Source organism: Diabrotica virgifera, chromosome 7 (assembly GCF_917563875.1).
Source record: "Diabrotica virgifera virgifera chromosome 7, PGI_DIABVI_V3a".
In the NCBI taxonomy this organism is placed as follows: Eukaryota; Metazoa; Arthropoda; class Insecta; order Coleoptera; family Chrysomelidae; genus Diabrotica; species Diabrotica virgifera.
In genome coordinates, this window is record NC_065449.1 from 228455155 (window position 1) to 228474692 (window position 19538).

At 30.9% G+C, this 19538-nt stretch overlaps 1 protein-coding gene across 13 annotated transcripts in view; it reads right to left on the reverse strand.

Annotated features, from left to right (window-relative positions):
* Positions 1–19538, reverse strand: part of LOC114344023 (large proline-rich protein BAG6) — a 116384-nt gene that overhangs the window by 96450 nt on the left and 396 nt on the right. For all 13 annotated transcript variants that reach the window (XM_050655292.1, XM_050655288.1, XM_050655281.1 and 10 more), the window contains one exon: positions 1330–1447. In XM_050655292.1, coding sequence (XP_050511249.1) covers positions 1330–1447 — 118 coding nt within the window. The remainder of the gene's footprint in view (positions 1–1329; positions 1448–19538) is intronic.

The following is a 19538-nucleotide window of genomic DNA, read 5'->3' on the forward strand; positions in this document are numbered from 1 at the left end:
TATACAGTGCTAGTCAAAAGTCCGTACCCCCCCTCGTATCTTTTTAACGGTTATACCTATAATAGTGAAATTTGGAGGGAGGAAATAAACGAACGTGACCTTCTTAACTAGTCACGACAGATGACGTAATAGTGACAGATGACGTTACAGAGCCAATGAGACCGATAATTTTAAATGGGACCTTATGGCAAGTGACACCTCGTTTGAAAGGTATTCTAAATACCTATTCAGTCATACTAATTTTCTTGGGTTTTAGTTGATTTTGATTTTGGTGAATAAATTAAATGAATATAATATTTTAGTTTCGCATTTAATTAATAAAAATTCAAATGTCCGCCTATGGTTTTTTTGTCAAAAAGGTTGACGTATTTCAATTCTCTAGTAGTTTTTACGTCAACGTCAACCTATTTGACAAGTAATTATATGCGGAATTTTGAATTTTTATTAATTAAATGCGAAATTTCAATTTTATATTTATTTCATTTATTCATCAAAATTGGCTTAAACTCAAAAAAAATTACTATGACTAAATAGGTATTTTGAATACCTTTCAAACGAGGTATCACTTGCGATAAGGTCCCATTTAAAATTATCGGTCACAGTGGCTCTGTAACGTCATCTGTCACTATTACGTCACCTGTCATGTCTAGTTAAGAAGCTTACATCCGTTTATTTCCTCCGTCCAAATTTCACTATTATAGGTATATCCGTTCAAAAGATACGAGGGGGGGTACGGACTTTTGACTAGCACTGTATAGCAATATGTGTTATATCTCATAAGTCATTTTTAGGGAGAATGTGACTTACACCGTTTGACTTCTGAGGCATCCATATTAGACGACATAACTACCATAAAGCACTGCCATGACTACAAATATCTAGGTATCAATATTTCGCATATGGAACATTAGACAAAGCCAAAAAAAATACGGCAGGTAGAAAAAACATCAAAATGTTGAAACAGTATTTTGTGGGACCAATCCATCAGGAAAGAAAATAAAAAGAGGATATATGAAACTATAGTGAAAAGTATCACTCTATACAGCTGCAAGGTAAGGCCACTGAAAGAAAGAATGCTGGCAACACTGAGAACAATGGAAATTAAGTTTTGGAGAAGAGTAGCAGGAATATCTAGAAGAGAAAGGATTACCAGCGAATGTATTAGATTAGAGAAATAATGGTAATCAGACGAACAATCACATATGACTTGTTAACAAAACTACTTATCTGGTTCGGACATACACAAAGAATGGAAAAGTTCTCATCTTTTTACTTTACTTACTTACATTAACTTATTTTATGCCTATAATAAAACATAATCATAATTACCATAATCAGCTAATTTTGAGTTGTCTTGCAAAACTCTGCCACAGTAAATTATACGCTGAGTCTCAGCAGAAATGTTCACAGTTTCTGCTATCTTGACTTTAAACTGCTGTACTGTAATCTGAAAAAACAAAAATTGCTATTAATATAAAGTATAGCCCATTCTTTCATTCATTTAATCGGTGTGTGTGGTTCGATTAAGTAAAAGTCATTATAAAGTGTTCCGTCTTTAAAACCACTTTTATGCAAGAAATAGTGAAACAAATTGGGAGGTGAGTTTCACAACTATCAATGTATTTACCATTCATCACCTGGGATTACTAAGTTTTCTGTTTTAAAGACGTAGAAAGTAATTGCATACAAATAAACAAGACAAAACTAACCTAAAACCATAAATTTTAAAAAGATATCGCTCTGGTTTTTTGTGCGTTATTGACAAAAATTAAGTATAGTATAAAGCGTTCCATACACGTAAAATTAATAAAATACAATAAAAATATGCCTGATAGTCAAGATCGTGAATTTACGAAATTAAAAGAGTTTATTAAGGAAGAGAACAAGAGATTATCTGAATATTTCATATCTAGTCTTAAGGAGGAAGTAGCCTTCTTAAAAAAAGACATTGATGAACTGAAAGTTGAGAAAGAAAAACAAACTATTAGAGTTAAAAGACTGGAAACTGAAAATGTAGAACTAAAAAATCAAATTGAACGAATTGAAAATAAACTAAGAAAAAATAATATTGTTATTTTCGGCTTAAATGTACAAAAGTCAACACTTCTTGAGGATATCATCCAAGAGTTGAATCAGAGACTGGATATAAGTTTAGTAAATTCAGATATCAGTGGTTTCAATGTCTTTGGTAAAAATCCAACAAATAAATCAGTACTGGTAGAATTCGCAACATATTCAGCAAAAATTAGTGTTCTAAAAAAGTGCAAGCTTCTAAAAGGTACAACGGTGTTCATCGCCGAAGATCTATCCCCATCTCAACAAGCAGTAAGAAAGGAATTATTAAAATACCAATCTGAACTCAGGTCGTCAGGTAAAACGGTGAAGTTGAGAGGAAATAGGCTTATAGTTGATGGTCAATCTTTAACACTGGAAAAACTGTCTATTACTACTACTAACAAGACTGCTGAAGTAACCGACACATTATTGGATGAAACCAGAAAAACAAATCGTTACCCCACTAGAGCAGCATCTTCAAAAAATTAACTTTTTTTTACTGTATATTGTACTTATAGTTTTTTTTTCATCTTTTTTTGTTTTCTAGAATATTTTTAATTTAATAATCATTAATACTGGTACGCTATATTAATTATTGTAACATGAATTCGTTTCTGGAATACATTAATTACACTCCTATTGATACAAAAGTAGTTGACTCCATAAACGAATATAATTTGTGTTCCAATAAGAACTACTCTTTTCGTATTTTGCACCAAAATATTAGGTCCATTATTAAAAATTTTGATGAGTTTAATATTTACACACAACAAATAAAAAATGATATTGATTGTTTTGTATTAACTGAGACCAGACAAGTGGCATGTATAGATATTTTTAAATTGGATGGATATAATATCCATTATAACGAGGGTAATTTCAATCAAAATGACGGTGTGATAATATTCATAAAAAATAACCTTGACTACGAGGTGGAAATAGTAGAGGTTAACATTTTTAAATTCTTAAAATTAAAAATTAAACTCAATAACATAATGATACTTATTACAGCAATATACCGTTCGCCTGCAACCTCAGAAAGTGCGTTTATTGTAGCCTTAGAAAGTTATTTAAATATAATAAAAGCAGAACCAATCACATATAACATTATTGTTGGCGATATTAATATTGACATACTTGCAGACGATGAAATCGCTAATACTTATTTAAATTTACTGTCCGAATATAATTTTCATTCATTAATAAACAAAATAACGAGACCAAATAAATCGGGAGGTAGCTGTATAGATCATATGTTTGTTAAATCCACTAAAGAGTCTATTGAAGATATTTGCTCTCCTTTCATTATTACATCTTTAACTACCGATCACTTCTGTACAATAGGAGAACTAAACATTAACATGAACATTATTTGTAAAAAAAATATTAATAAATTTAAAAATAGTTACATTAATTATAACACATTAAGAGAAATACTAAGAAAGTATGATTGGAGCGAAATTTTCCTTTTACGTGACGTACAAGATATTGCAACTAAAATTGTAACAACTCTTCAAAAGAAAATAAAAGAATCTACTTATGAAAAAAAAAATAAAACGGAACGAAGTTAAACGGAAAAAATGGATAACGTCTGGCATAATAAAATCAATAGACACAAAAAATAAATTATATAAAAAAATGATCCAAAATCCACATAATGAAATTCTTAAACAAGAATACAAAAATTACAAAAATTTTTTGACAAATTTAATAAAAAATACTAAGGCAGAATATTTCAAAAACGTAATTACTAACAAACCCGATAGTAGAAATACGTGGAAGGTTATTCGTGAACTGATCCAAACTGAGGTAAATTCTGTAGGCGTTAAACAGTTAGTAGAGGGTGACCGGATTATGAACTCTGATTTGGATATCGCTAATACCTTCAATAATTATTTTTCAGCTATTGGTGAAAAACTGGCTAACAATATAAAAAAACCGCCATCCAATAGTCCGAATAGAATCTCAGTCGCTCAAAGTGCTTTTTTTGATCCAATAGCTGAAAGTGAAGTTATAGCGATTATTCAATCCCTTAAGTTGAATAAAGCTCCCGGACCTGATTTATTAAAGGCAGAAATATTAAAAGAAGTTTCAGGAGAAATTGTATCCCCTTTAACATATTTATTAAATAAAATTATAGAAAATGGAAAATGTCCAACAGAATTTAAAGACGCAATTATCAAACCTGTATATAAATCAGGAAATAAGGATTTAAGCCAAAATTACCGCCCAATTTCACTAATCTCAAGCCTTGCAAAAATTATGGAAAAAGCGATTAAAACTCGGATGCTAAAATTTTTAGACCTACATAAAATCATATCTAATAATCAATTTGGCTTTGTTGAAGGCAGAGGTACAGATGATGCAATTGCTTCACTAATGGGTTGCATTTATGATTCAGTTGATAGAGGTAAGCCCACATTATGTGTATTTTTAGACTTGGCTAAAGCTTTCGACACACACACAACTCTTGGAAACTTTGGCTGATGTAGGTTTCAGAGGCAACGTATTAAGATTTTTTGAAAGTTATCTAGATAATAATGTACAAAGGGTAAAAATAAATGAAAGTATGAGTGAGAGAAATGTGGTGAAGTACGGTGTTCCGCAAGGAACGATTCTTGGTCCATTGTTGTTTATAATTTATGTTAATAATTTATTGTCAATGAAATTAAAAGGTAAAATTATTAGTTATGCAGATGACACAGCTGTACTGTATACTGCAGATAATTGGGAGAATCTAAAATTATTGGCTGAAGAAGATTTAAAAAATTGTTTTGATTGGTTTGCACACAAACAACTAACTGTTAACTTCACAAAAACTTTCTTTTTGCCTTTTGGATCTTACAAAACAAGTCTGCCTAACTACGAAACACTAATAATATCCAATGAAGGATATAAGGATCAACATATTCTGTCTGCTCATTCTGTAAAGTATTTGGGAATTACAATTGATAGTCATTTAAAATGGAACCTACATATTGCGAATGTGACTAAAAACCTTCGAAGTTTACTCTATAAATTTAAATACTTAAGCAATATTTTAGAACAGCGCCTTTTAAAAACTATGTACTTTGCCTTAGTAGAATCTAGATTATGCTATGGGATTCTTGGGTGGGGCGGGGCGTATGGCAATCATTTGGAACAACTAAATGTCGTCCAAAGAAAAATTTTAAAATCAATTTATCGCAAGCCCAAGCTTTACTCCACTGAATTATTATACAAGGAAACTAATATTTTTGATATTAGGCAGCTTTATTTTAAAGCGGTTACTGTATATCAATATAAAAATAAACAAACACTACAGTTTCCCTTGCATGAATACTCCACCAGAAACAGGAATAAAGCGATACCCCCTAAAAGTGAAAAAACAATTGGACAGCGTTGTTTCACTTACCTAGGACCTAGGTCCTTTAACGTTTTACCCATAAATGTTCAGAATGTCAAGAACATAAAACAATTTAAAAATAAATTAAAGAAATATATTATAGATACGCCTCTTTCAGTAATACATGAATTAATTGAAGTTAGAAAATAAAACAAGTGTTTGAATATTGGACTCATAGTTGTTGTACTTAATTGTGTTTTTTTTTTCTCATTTGTTGCTGTTATTTTTTGATAAATACATCGTAGGGATGCTGTATTTTTAAATTTTTTCCAGATTTTGAAATATAATTATTTTCTTTAATTATTTAAGTATTCAAAAAACAATGTAATGCTCTTTGCTTTTTCTTTGTTCTCTTATTATTAAGTAATAGATATTATATTATTGTATTGCCTGTGAAAAGATAGTGTGTACCTACTCAGGATATTTTTGTTACATAATGAACCAAATTGACCACTGCACAAGCATTCTGCTTCAAGTGGTATTTTTGTGTTTATTTATAGGGAATTATAATGATTTTAATGTATTACCATTGTATGTATTGTATCTTTTCTCTGAATAAACATTATTTATTTATTTATATTTATATATTTATTTCTATAGGGTTTACCAAAATGATGGACTTGTTAAGTAAACTTGAATTACAATAAAAACTCATTTACTAAACTAAATTACGTTAGGAAAGAATTTACTGGCCGTCTTTCGCATTGCATCATTGCTGAAGGTCGTCAAATTCAATATTTCTTATTATTTTATTGTAGGTATATGTAGTACATACGAAACATTTATTAAAGTTAATTACCAAAATAAACCAACACTTTTGGTTAACCTTCTAGAAATAAATATTACACTAATTGCATCGTTGCAAGGCAGATTAGGAAACCTTTAAAAAGATGTATCCCGTGACCTCAGTTTGTGTTTAAAAAAATCGTCGATTACGTCATTACGCCAACATTTATGACGTAATGTTCAACAAATATATAGCAATTGATGCCATTCAAACATTAAAATTGACGTGTTTTAAGATTTTGTTTTAAAGTCATCTGTTTGTGAAGTAATGAATTTATTTTATATTTTTGCATCATAGTTAGCTAAGTACATAATTTTGGTTAACCCTGTAGAAATAAATTTTCGAATAATAAATTGTTGCAAAGCCGATTAGCAGACCTTTCAAACGAGATATCACTTGCCATGAGTTTCTCATTTAAAATTATCTGTCACATGGGCCCTATGAAGTCATCTATGAATTACGTCACATGTTATGACTATTTGGGAAGCTTACATCTGTTTACCCTCCCTCCAAATTTCACTATTATAAGTATGACCATTCAAAAGATACGAGGGGGAAGGACTTTTGACTAGCACTGCATGCAGGGTTGCGAGAAAGTCTGGCAACACAGTAATTTTTCGGAAACCGCTAGAACGATTTTTATAGATTTTGGTGGGTAAGGGTCTTTTAATGCGGCCGATATTATAGTGGTAATTACATTGTTGTCAAATCATCCGTTTTTCTGGAAATCTACTGAACTTTTTTTATTTCAAATGGAATACCCTGTATACTTTTTAAGTTTTGGAATCCTTAAGGGATACTGATTATTTTTCATATGGTATTCCCTATACCAAAATGCTATAATTTGGGAGTTATTGCTACATTTGTTAAAAGAAAAATTTAAACAATTTATAAAAATCAATTTTTTCGGCCCGGGTAGACATTATTTTAGGTTCATTGAATCATTGTGAACAAAAAAGGTATTTTGTAATTTTCCTCTAAAATTAATCGTTTCCGAGTTGTAAATAATTTAAAACTGAAAAAAAGAATGTGTGTGTACTTTGTACGCACGTAAGAAGTTATACTTCTATTATATGATTATAAACGAAATTAATATACTTTTTATTTATATTTTATTTAAATATTAAATTAATTTATACTTACTACTTCTCAAACATTTTTATTAAAACAGTGCCAAAAATTAAAATAATAAAAAAATAAAACACACACAAACACATTAAAAATGCCACAAATGATTTCTGAACATTAATTGTCGGAAAAATCTTTAACAAACCACAGTCCCACAGCTGTCCACAGCTGCCATATTGGATAATTTTTGTCATGTCATTTGAACATCCAATCAGAACAAAGTTATAATGCGCATGCGCCCGGTCGCTAGGTTTTCCCATATAAAATTTCACCGTCATTACGCCCGTAAAGAAGTATAACTTCAAAAAATCGAAAAATGACGATTTTCTAGGTTCAAAAATACAAGTAAAAAATATTATTTTTGAAACTACGCAATGCCTAAATTCAAGTTCAAGCCTTATTTTATCAGTTACCGATAAGCAATTTCATCTTGTTTCATTTTAAAATACAGGGTGTAACAAAAACACAGGTCATAAATTAAAGAGGGGATATATATAGGGGATCACATATTCTGGGACCAAAAATAGTTCGATTGAACCTAACTTACCTTAGTACAAATATGCACACAAAAAAGCTACAGCCCTTTGAAGTTACGAAATGAAAATCGATTTTTTCCGATATGTATATGGAAAACTATTAGAGATTTTTTAATGAAAATGGACATGTGGCATTCTTATGCCACATAACATCCTAAAAAGAAATTATAGTGAAATTTGTGCAGCCCATAAAAATTTTATGGGGGTTTTGTTCCCTTAAACCCCCACAAACTTTTATGTACGTTCCAATTAAATTATTATTGTAGTACCATTAGTTAAACACAATGTTTTTAAAACTTTTTTGCCTGTTAGTACTTTTCGGATAAACCAGTTTTAATTGAGATACGGCTTCTTTTTTAATATGTTTACATAAAAATTTTATGTGGGGTTTGTGCCTTTAAACCCCCCAAATGTTTGTGTACGTTCTAATTAAACTATTATTGCTGTACCATTAGTTAAACACAGTGTTTTGAAAACTTTTTTGCCTCTTAGTATTTTTCAGATAAGGCACCTTTTATAGAGATGTGGCTTCTTTTTTAATATGGTTCAAAGTATACTTCAAACTGTAATTTATAAATAAATTTTCATATTATTACCAAGTCTCTAAAATCGTACTTAACAGTACACAAATATGTGGTGGATTTGACAAAATATTCAAAATATCTCAAAAAAAAACAACTTTTAGAAAAAGTACTAAGAGCCAAAAACGTTTTAAAAACATTGTGTTTAACTAATTGTGCCACAATGATAATTTAATTGGAACGTACACAAAAGTTTGGGGGGAGGGGGTTTAAGGGAACAAAACAACCAATAAAATTCCGTTTTCAATAAGAAGCCTCAAACAGTTTTCGATATATTTAAAAAAATCGATTTTCATTTCGTAACTTCAAAGGGCTGTAACTTTTTTTGTGTGCATATTTGTACTAAGGTAAGTTAGGTTCAATCGAATTTTTTTTTGGTCCCAGAATATGTGATTTAATTTATGACCTGTATTTTTGTTACACTCTGTATTATTTTTTAGTTGTTAATGCAGCCGATCGCCTGTTCTCTCATATGCGCTTCATTAATAATTAAAAAAATATATTTTAGAATAAAACGTGCCAAAAATTCTTATAGGTATCTGATAGAAGAAGGGATCTTGAATTTAGGTACATAGTCTGTAATTTCAAAAATTATTTTTTGAAGTTATACTTCTTTACGCGCATAGAAGGGTGAATTTTAATAGGATTAAAACCTTTGATCCCGGCGCAGTCGCATTACAACTTTGTTCTGATTGGATGTTCAAATGACATGACAAAAATTATCCAATATGGCAGCTGTATCACAGCTGTGGGACTGTGGTTTGGTTATGTATGGTGTATGGTTGTTGCGTTTTAAAAATTGTAGGGAGAGAAACAACAAACAAAAAGTTAGTTAATGGTTATACTGTCTTTTTAAATAGTTTTCATATTATATTTTTGGACTTATTAACATAGAAGAGATGATTAATGCATGTCAATGTGAAAGCCCATCAAACTGACTAGTATGAGTGCCGCAAAATTACTGATAAAAAACTTATTAGCTCGAAGGCGTAGATAACAGTGGATAACAACAATCAACTGGGACGATCTACGATCTCGCTTATTCAAAGCTAAAGAATCTTACACTGGTAAGTGTTTTAAAAATAGTAGATCAAATTTTGTTATGATATTGTCAAATTGTGAAACGTCAAAATATTTATATTTCATTTATTAACATTAATATTAATAATACAACTTGCGCAATTTGAAAAATGTGGTTTAAAAGGTTTTCTATTATAATTTTGTGTCTTTGGATTTGTCTTCCTTGGGCGTAAAATAATAAAACATCTATTTTTATATTTCACTTGTCACCGTGATGTGTAAATATGTATATCTGACACGTTACTAGTATGTGCCTTGATGGTCTTGTTGGTAGAGCATTGGACCAGAGATTGAGAATTCGCGAGGTTGCGGGTTCAATTCCCGGACGATTAATACTTTTTTCGTTTTTTTTTAATATTTGGCATTGTTAAGTTTTGGTTAAATTTTGGTAATTATTGTTAATTTTTTGTATTGTAACTGTTAAGTAGGTATATTTATTTCGTTGAAATTAAATTATAATACAGTAGAACCCCGCAAATCCGAACTAATTGGGGGGACAGCCTGTTCGGATTCCGAAAAGTTCGGATTATCCGAAAGTTAGCCTAAGAAGCTAACGAAGATGATTTTTAAAAGATTTGAACTGCCACCGATCCCTTTATGAAATTTTATCCGCACGTTTATGCCTCCAATATTCTAAAGCTGAAAAATATTTAGATCACTAAAAAAAGTTTAGATCACTGAAATATTAAATCGCTAACGCCAGCAGTTTTGTTTAGTCACGGGACATGGGAATTCCGTTATGTAAATGATTCATTTGATTTGTAATCTGGATATTGATTACACTATGTTTCTCATGTTTCTTATCTTTTTCAATGTTTTCGTTCATAGTATACCATGGGAAATGTGTATTATGCACATTCCTTTATTGATTGTGTTTAAGTTTTTGTAAGTATGTACTACTACGTGTATTTATTTTTAATAAATTTCACATGTCCAAATTCCTATTAATTTTACATTGTTAAATTTTCTGGTTCTCTGTACATATAATAAACATGTTTTTAAATTTTTATTTTGAATTTTTAAAAAATTTTTCACTTTCCGTTGGTTCGGATTTGCCGAAAGTTCGGATTTGCGGGGTTCGGATTGGCGGGGTTCTACTGTATAAGTATAACTTCTTACGTGCGTACAAAGTACACACACATTCTTTTTTTTTATTTGTGTTTTTGAACCTTGAAAATCGTCATTTTTCGTTTTTTTCAGTTTTAAATTGTTTATAACTCGGAAACGATTAACTTTAGAGAAAAATTACAAAAAACCTTTTTTGTTCCCAATGATCTAAAAAACCTAAAATAATGTCTTCCCGGGCCGAAACAATTGATTTTTATAAATTGTTTAAATTTTTTTTTAATAAATGTAGCAATAACTCCCAAATTATGGCATTTAGGTATAGGGAATATCATATGAAAAATAATCAGTAGGTATCCCTTAAGGATTCCAAAACTTAAAAAATATACAGGGTGTTCCATTTGAAATAAGAAAGTTCAGTAGATTTACAGAAAAACGGACGATTTGACAACAATGTAATTATCACTATAATATCGGCCGCATTAAAAGACCCTTACCCACCAAAATCTATAAAAATCGTTCTAAAATCTCGTTCCGAGAAAATAACGTGTTGCCAGACTTTTTCGCAACCCTGTATAATATATAATTGAAAATTCTAAGCGATAGAATCAACAGTTTTGCAATGAGTAATAGACAAATTTATGAGTAACATGCTTATCATTGAAAAAAAAAACTGAAGCTGACAGGGCCTTTCATTATATTGTTTCTTTTGTTTTTCCATTGCACCGATCAATGCATTCCATTCATAACCCGCGATAAGAAAGCTATGTTTCCAATTATAATTTCAATGCGTGAACTAGCTGTGCCAGGTACAATACTTAGGTTATCTAGGTGCAATCTCAAGGCTTTTGTGATGCACACAATGCATCTTGAATGAATTTTGAATGACTTAAAATCATTAATAGTTGTGCAACATTTCACAATCTGTTATTGTTCTATTTTTAAACTGTTTGATTGCTTTTTTATGCAAAAATTTTGTCACAGAGTCATGATAATATTTAAATGATATAAAAGCAAACATATCCATTTAATTAAAGTACCATCATTAAATAAAATTAAATTATTTTAAAAATGAAACTTGTTTCTTTTTTGTTTTTAGATGAAAAATAAAAATTGTGTAACCGGGCGTAGGCGCAAAAGTTCGCGCTAATGTTTTTTATATGCATTCATTTTTTCGGAATCCTGTGAAAACTAATAAGTATTTTTGAAAAATTTAAACGCAGAATAAGAAACTGAATTATTACCGAGGGTCCCTGAGAACTTTATTCTCAGGGACTATTTTGCAGGGATGAAAAAAAAAAGAGAAAATTTAGTGTGATTTTTAATTTGAAATAATTTATTCTAAAGAAACTTTTTGTTTATTCTAAGGGACTCTCGGCCTTCGGCCCTTCGGAATGTAATCTTTCATTCCTCGTATATATTTTTCAAAAATTCTTATTAGTTTTCCCAGGATTAAAAAAAATGAATGCATTTAAAACATATTGGCACGAAATTTTGCGCCTACGCCCTTAAAGTGTTTGTTGTTTTGTATAGATTCAGGTATTTTGTATAGATACAGGTATAATAATATAACTGAATCTCTGTATTAATTAGAAAAAACTGTGTTTAGCAAGTTTCACCCATATGTTTACCAATCAAATTTTATTCCAACTAAAAAAAGTTAAGTGAGGTATTGGAGGTATTGCCTATGTGTTAACGTTCATGGCTACCAGGCAAGTAGTGTAAACAGTTAAGCGAATGTAGGTGACTGCACCGATCTGTTTACCAATCAAAATATATATTAAAATAAAGATTATTAAAGAATCTTAAATGATATTAACCTTTCCCAGCCGATGGTTTTAAACTTTCACTTTAGCCGAACGGAATACAAATGTGTCCCAGTTCGAAGTTGTATGTCACATGCTAATGCAGATTTTAAGGGATTTTTAGTGACCTTCTAACAGTGATCCGTTAAATGAATAAAAAATCATTGTTATCAAACTCTATTTAAGTATTAAAAAATAATAATAAAAAAATATTACATCATATTATCATGCTTATAAAGAATACATACAATTGTTATTCTGGCAAAGCTATGATTTGAACAAACTGGTTTAGTACAGTTTTGACACATTCTTTTTATCCTCTTCTCATTTTTTCTGGGGCATACATGTAATACTTCTTCTTCTCGTTGTCCTTATACCCTATAAGAGCGTCGGACACATGTAACACGAAACATATAATACACATATGGAATAGGAAACTTGAACCACATATTATACGGTGTGGGATTCAAATGTATCCAACATTCCTGCAAGAGGGTTTTTATTTTTTATTACTAGTTAATTTGGATTACAAAATTTACATATCATTGCGATTAGTAATATGATATAAAAACAGACACGTTAAAAAAAGATGAAGCATATGGGGACCAAATATCATTAATTACACCAAAATTTCGCTTTGTGGGATACAAATGTATCCCGCACCGGTCGGGAAAAGTTGAATTAAAATTAAATTTTAATATCAAATGTGATGTGTTGAATACCTACCCTTATATTTGATTTGCTTTGCAGCAGGTTCGCGCCAGCACGTTTGAGCGTAGTAAGAAACATGTCAACAGCTGTTCCCATTCTTTTTTGAAAATTACTCCGCGATTCAAAAATATATTCCGGTGTGCATCACTTTACGATTTCACAGACAAAAAAGAAATTGAAAATAAAAGTTGATAAAACTTTAAACGTGTTTTCCTCAAAACAGCTTTTTTCAAAGGCGGTAGACATTTTAACTCAAAAACTACTTGATGATCCACGTGTAATTTTGTATATACAGTAAATCCTCCGATAAATGAAATAATTGGAGCGGATGCTGTTTCAGATAACAAGAATTTCGGTTAAAAATACCATTGTGTTTTGTATTCTTCTTGTATGAAATTACATTTGTATTGAAGAGCTATAGCTGCAAAACATCGTTGTCAAAGGAAAACACAAAAGAAAATAGAGTTCTTAAAAAAACACTCTAAACATGTTCATTTTCCTTAATTTTATTGCTTTTTTTAAACTTACTTTTTATTAACCAAATTATTGAAACTATCATCCATTTCGGTTAATTGATGTTTCGGTTAACAAGGTTCAGTTAACGGAGGTTTTACTGTATTTTCTTTAAACATTTCATGAGGTAACGCTGTTGAGATATTTTGTTTTATGCTTATTTTTTGTATAACAATAATAATTATGTTGATTTTCACCCTTATTTGCAAAAAAATTCGTTGTTTTGACTTCAGAGTGATACCAAAAAGTCAAAAATTGATCAAATAAAAAAACCTGACAACATTACCTCGAGAAACTCATAAACTAATAAAATCTGTTTGAATTTTTTGTTTAACATGATCCAATGATGAGTTCTGATCTCCAACTCAAAATCCATTGTTTTTTTAAGTCTTTAAAAATTTGCCACTGCTGTTATTTTTCTGGATTTTGATTTGAACTTTATTTTTGAATATTATATGAATTATGCTGAATATGCCTATATATTTTAAAAACAAAATAATTCTACTATACAGTACAACCTGCCATATCCGGACCTGTCATATCCGGACCTCCCCATATCCGGACGGTTATGCGCCGTCCAGATCTACCGAAATCTACCGAGAAAGGCAGTCCTGCTGCTGGACAACGCACTAAAAGAAGAACTAAAAGATGGCGAAATAATGCATTATAGAATCTATAACACGTGTCTATCGACGAAAGTTATTGATGGCGTTGATTACTGGAACCTAAGAAGGAGAAAACGTTTCAGAGACTATAAAAGAAATAGTGGTCTTGATATCCGGATTTTTTCATATCCGGATCGGTCTGTCGCCACATTGATCCGGATATGGCAGGTTTGACTGTACTTACTAAAAAAAAAAAATTCACAAAAATGTGCTTGTAATGTTCATTTCAAACCCTACGCACCCCCCCCCCCCCATAGGCAAGCCCCTGCAAGTCATATTTGTCTATGTATGAAAATTAATAAAAAAAATGTTTTCTCTGGAAAACAGATGGATGAAGGTAGACTTAGATTCGGATCCCGTACTCTATGCTTCATGGCAATAATTCTAGTCAGTGTTGCCATAGTTTTTTTTGTAAACATCTGCAGAAACAGAAAATTACTGCTTTGTTACTAGAACACTTGTGGTATTTTAACCATTGTAGAAAATGGATATGTTGTCTAACACTATTTTAATAAATTTACTTAGTACTTTATTTTTTTTATTATTAAACACAAGTTGTGTTTAGACTACTGAAATCTGGTCATCAGTTGACCAATTATTATCAGTTCTTCTTTAACTTATATTACTAAATGATACATAATCTAAGATATTAACCCTATGATGTCCTCTTATTTTTTTTTAATAAGTATGAATTTTAAAACTAAAACTAACACACAATACAATACTTTGTATAAAACAAGTTGGGTACTGCATCAGATTGGGTGAGGCTAGGTTATGGTTTTTTCCACAATAATGTAATACAAAACATTGTTTTACATTTTTACTACTTTGTTTATTAAGTTTGAGTTTATTCAGTGATTTTCGTATTTTTCTAGCCTTAAAAAGCATATTATAGGTACACATAATTTAACTTTATATGCATAATATACTTAACTGCCATATTGTTTGGATGATGTATGAATGAAAAACATAAATTTTTACCTAATTTTAATAATAAAAATTGTTGATATTTATTGTTTTTACTTACATTTGTTATGATAATGACACAAATATGTCCTTTGTTAATGTTTCCCTTAAAAAATTTATTTACAGTAATACCATAAAAAGAACCGAAAAAATAAATCTGATCTGAATCTGCAGTTCAAACTAACTTTTAAACCGAATAAAAAGTTACATACAAAAAAAGAACAGTAGTTTTCAATAGCTGTTCTTTAAAAAAAAAAGTCAGCCACTTTGGCCTATGTTAAAAGTCTTCGATTATTTTTAATCTTCTGGCATAATTTATTTATTTATTTATTTACGGGCAAGCCCAATTCAGAAAATATTATTACAAAGACAAAAGCAAAACCATAAACAGTCTGTGCAATTTCAAAATCTGTGCAATATAATGTCATAATCTGTGCAATTTCAAAATATCGACAAGGTCCATAGGTTCTCCTCGTTGCTCAAAAAATATTTCAGAATATTGGCAGTTTCCTCAGCATTCTGATTAGCTCCTCTTTTGATTGATCCATCATTTTCTTCGTCTTGAGTCTCATTGTCAGGTGAGAGAATTGGTTTGAGAGGTTCGTTAATTTTCAAATTGTTGAAAATCTCTGCTTGCTTAGCACACATTGGCCCAGAGATTGTTATGTCTTCCAAACCACTTAATTGGAAAGTGCTTCATTGAGATGTTGAAAAGTTGATCCTTCCAATTATTTTTGTGGAGATATGTTTTAAAAGATTCAGACAGATAGGAAATTTTGTAGTTAAAAAAAAAACATCAGAGTTCCCATTGTTTTTAATCTGGTAGGATATAAAGTAACATTTTTGGATGTTGTTTAATGTGCTATTAGATTGAAAACTTCCATACCAGATTCGTTCCAACGAGAATGGTTCCCTTCGTACTCCAATCAGAGTAAATCAATCTAAAATTTGCAAGCCATCGAAGATGGCTAGCAAATAGAAACCTCGGAGGTGTAACCAGAGAAGGTTCCCATTGTTTTCAATCTGGTGGGATGTAGAGTAATATTTTTAGTGTTATTTTATATGCTACTAGATTAAAAACTTAGTCTTTTGCTAGCAGATGCCTCTAGGGCATCTGCTAGCCTTGTAGAGGTGCATCGCTGCACTCTCTGATTGAACAGGAATAATGATGCGGCTGTAGTTTCGTGTTGCAACGAAATTGAAAATGGTTATTCATTTTTGTGGATTCACTTTTTATTTATTGATATGGCATACTGTTTCCTGGTCAACTTTATAGATTTGTGATAATGATGTGACACATTTACACTTTTACTTTTGTTTAAAATCGCTAGTTTTTGTTCAACTGTTAAAAGTTCAAATATTTCTTTGCATTTAATACTACTTATTCCCATTCTGGAAACATGTGCTAAAAATATAGCAGAGTAGTGACTCATGAGTTAATCTTGCACATTTGGCATAACACACAGTTGTAGATGATAAGCGAATGATTTTGAGAGATTCTCTGAGAACTGTTGCTATCAATATTGCATTATTCGCGGTGTGCAAGTACTTGGAGGGGATACAAGAAACGATTGTGCGTGAATAGCGGAGAAATCTTGCAACTTTCTTAAATAATTCATATTGTCAGTTGAAATTGTCAAATTGACATATATTTCATACCTACTGTCATTGAAGAAGAAAACTTATATGTTGCTCACAATATTGATATGATATGCAATTATTATATAAAAGTATATTTAATTAATTGTATTTTGCTTGCAGTACTCTGCGCCGTGCTAAGCCCAAAGGCGGTAACTGATTTTTTATCGAAAATGAGATTGTTGTATTTCTACGTAGAACAGGGTATTTAGAATATTTTTACCAAGTCCTTGGAGTTGTAGAACTATTATAATGGGTATCTAGAATATATTTACAAAGTCTTTGGAGTTGTAGAAGCATTATAATATAATGAAACCTACCTAGAAATACAAAAATGTCATTTTCGATAAAAAATCAGTTACCGCCTTTGGGCTTAGCACGGCAGTACTGCATTTTAATAACTAATTTTATTTACTACATACAATTGTTTACCTTTTAATAACATAACCTAAATCTTACCTTTTCTTCTTATAATTTTGTTTGGGCTACGGCCTTGACAATTATCCAGCAACCAGGAGCAATATGATTGACCAATATAATTAAAAGTGCGAAAAAAGTTGCTGAGCTATGAAACCAGGTGTCTCTTTTCCGAACTTGCACGGCCCCAATAATACTCTTTGCATAGAGAGTTTTGCAATCTGAGTAATGGAAAATCATAGCATGGATAATATGCAGCCCAGATAATCCACATACTTTTACCAGTTTCAGCTAAAGAAGAAAACCTGCAGAATTTGGGCTTTCCTTTCCTTTTTCAGCCAAGTCCACAACAACAACAAACTGTGCATTTTTAAACCATTTGCTACCAAGGGGGTATTTAAGTTTCATGCTCGCAGACCTTCTTCTTTAGGTACCGTCTCCTCTAAGGAGGTTGGCAATCATCACAGCTATTTTCACTTTTGAGATTGCAGCTCTGAACAAGTTGATGGAACTGCAATATATACCACTTTCTCAGATTGTTGAGCCAGGAGATGTGTCTTCTTCCAATACTTCGTTTTCCTTGTATTTTCCCTGCATTATGGTTTGTAGCAACACATACATAACATGGTAACTTTCTAATCTTAATAGTATTCAAGAATAATCTTGAATCGATTTTGCCTTTTGAAAACATGTTTTCATGTGAATGGATACCAGTACAAGGTAATTGCAAAAGCAGAGCCTCAACCTCAACAAGGGAAAATGACAAGCATAATCAGTCCTATGAAAAGAGATATAAAAGAGTACAGTGTGTCAAGTTATATGTATTGTGTTTAAAAGGGATATAAAAGAGTACAGTGTGTCAAGTTATATGTATTTTGTTTAAGTCAACTAACTGTCAATACTGATGGAGTTTAATGGGGCCAGGATGAGATAGAAGATAATCAGGTAAAGGAGGGAAGATAATCGCCATCTTTCATAAACAAACAAATTGATAGTGCTAGTCAGGTATGCCAGGGTTGCCAGATTGGGGTATTTCCCACTATTTTGGGGTAATTTGAAAGCGTATAGGGGAACTTCTCCAATCAGAAATGGTTGAAAGATTGGGGGGGGGGGGGGGAATTATGGAAGATTTTAAGGGGTCATGGGAAATTAAATTTGCGAATGTACACATAGAACTGTATATTATACTCTCATATAATCGAAGAAGATAGGACCTATGAAGTATTTCCAGGGCCCTCTGTTGATAAGTAGTATAATTTTGGTTTACTGTTCTCTACATTTGACTACTAATTTATTAAAATGGGACAAAAATTTAAATTTGGGTGATTTGAGGGAATTTCAGTTTCTAAGTGGGGGTTTTATAAAATCACATCTGGCAACTCTGGTGGTAGTTATAGCAAATTTTATCTGACATTCTCTGTCTCTCTAGGACCTCTCCCTTGTATGTTGGCGCCAATCTCGCTTCACTGTTTGAATGGGACAGGGCCATTCCATCATTATTGACAGTTCATTGGTTTAAGTACACATTGCCTAATAATGGGGGACAATAATTACCTAATAGAGTTGTTTATTACAAATAACATAAATCAGTTCTCAACCTGCGGTTCTTCAGTGTAGCAATGTTAAATTGAGACATTATTACAGAGTTCTTAAATTGGTTAAATGCTGAGACAGTTTTTTAATAACATTCAAAAATGTTAAATATGATTATTGCATTACATTGAAATATCTCCATAATTTTCTATGCTTTATAAGCAAATAGGGCACATATATAAATTTTAGTATTTATTTCCCAAATCGCCTTTGAAGTATTTTGGTATTGGGTCTATTGAATAAAAAGAAGTATTTGCTTTTACTTACGAGTATTTAAGTATTTACTTAATAGTTATTAAATAAAGCATTAAAGAAATGACTATTCAATTAGCAAATATTCAAAAATTCAAAAGCAAATACTTATATATTTCTAAGTAAAAGCAAATACTTATTTTTATTCAATAGACCCATTGTGTCATATTATGCTTTGCTCTTAATAGTGAATGTTGCTGTATTACTGATTAACTAAATTTATTTAAATTACTTATACATAACGTTTAAAATTGATATACGCATTTTGTCCCTACTGGTTTACTACGCAGAATACTGGAAATCAATGTAAGACTTGAGAAAATTGGATAGGACAAAAACCTATTTTAGTTGCTTATGTCTT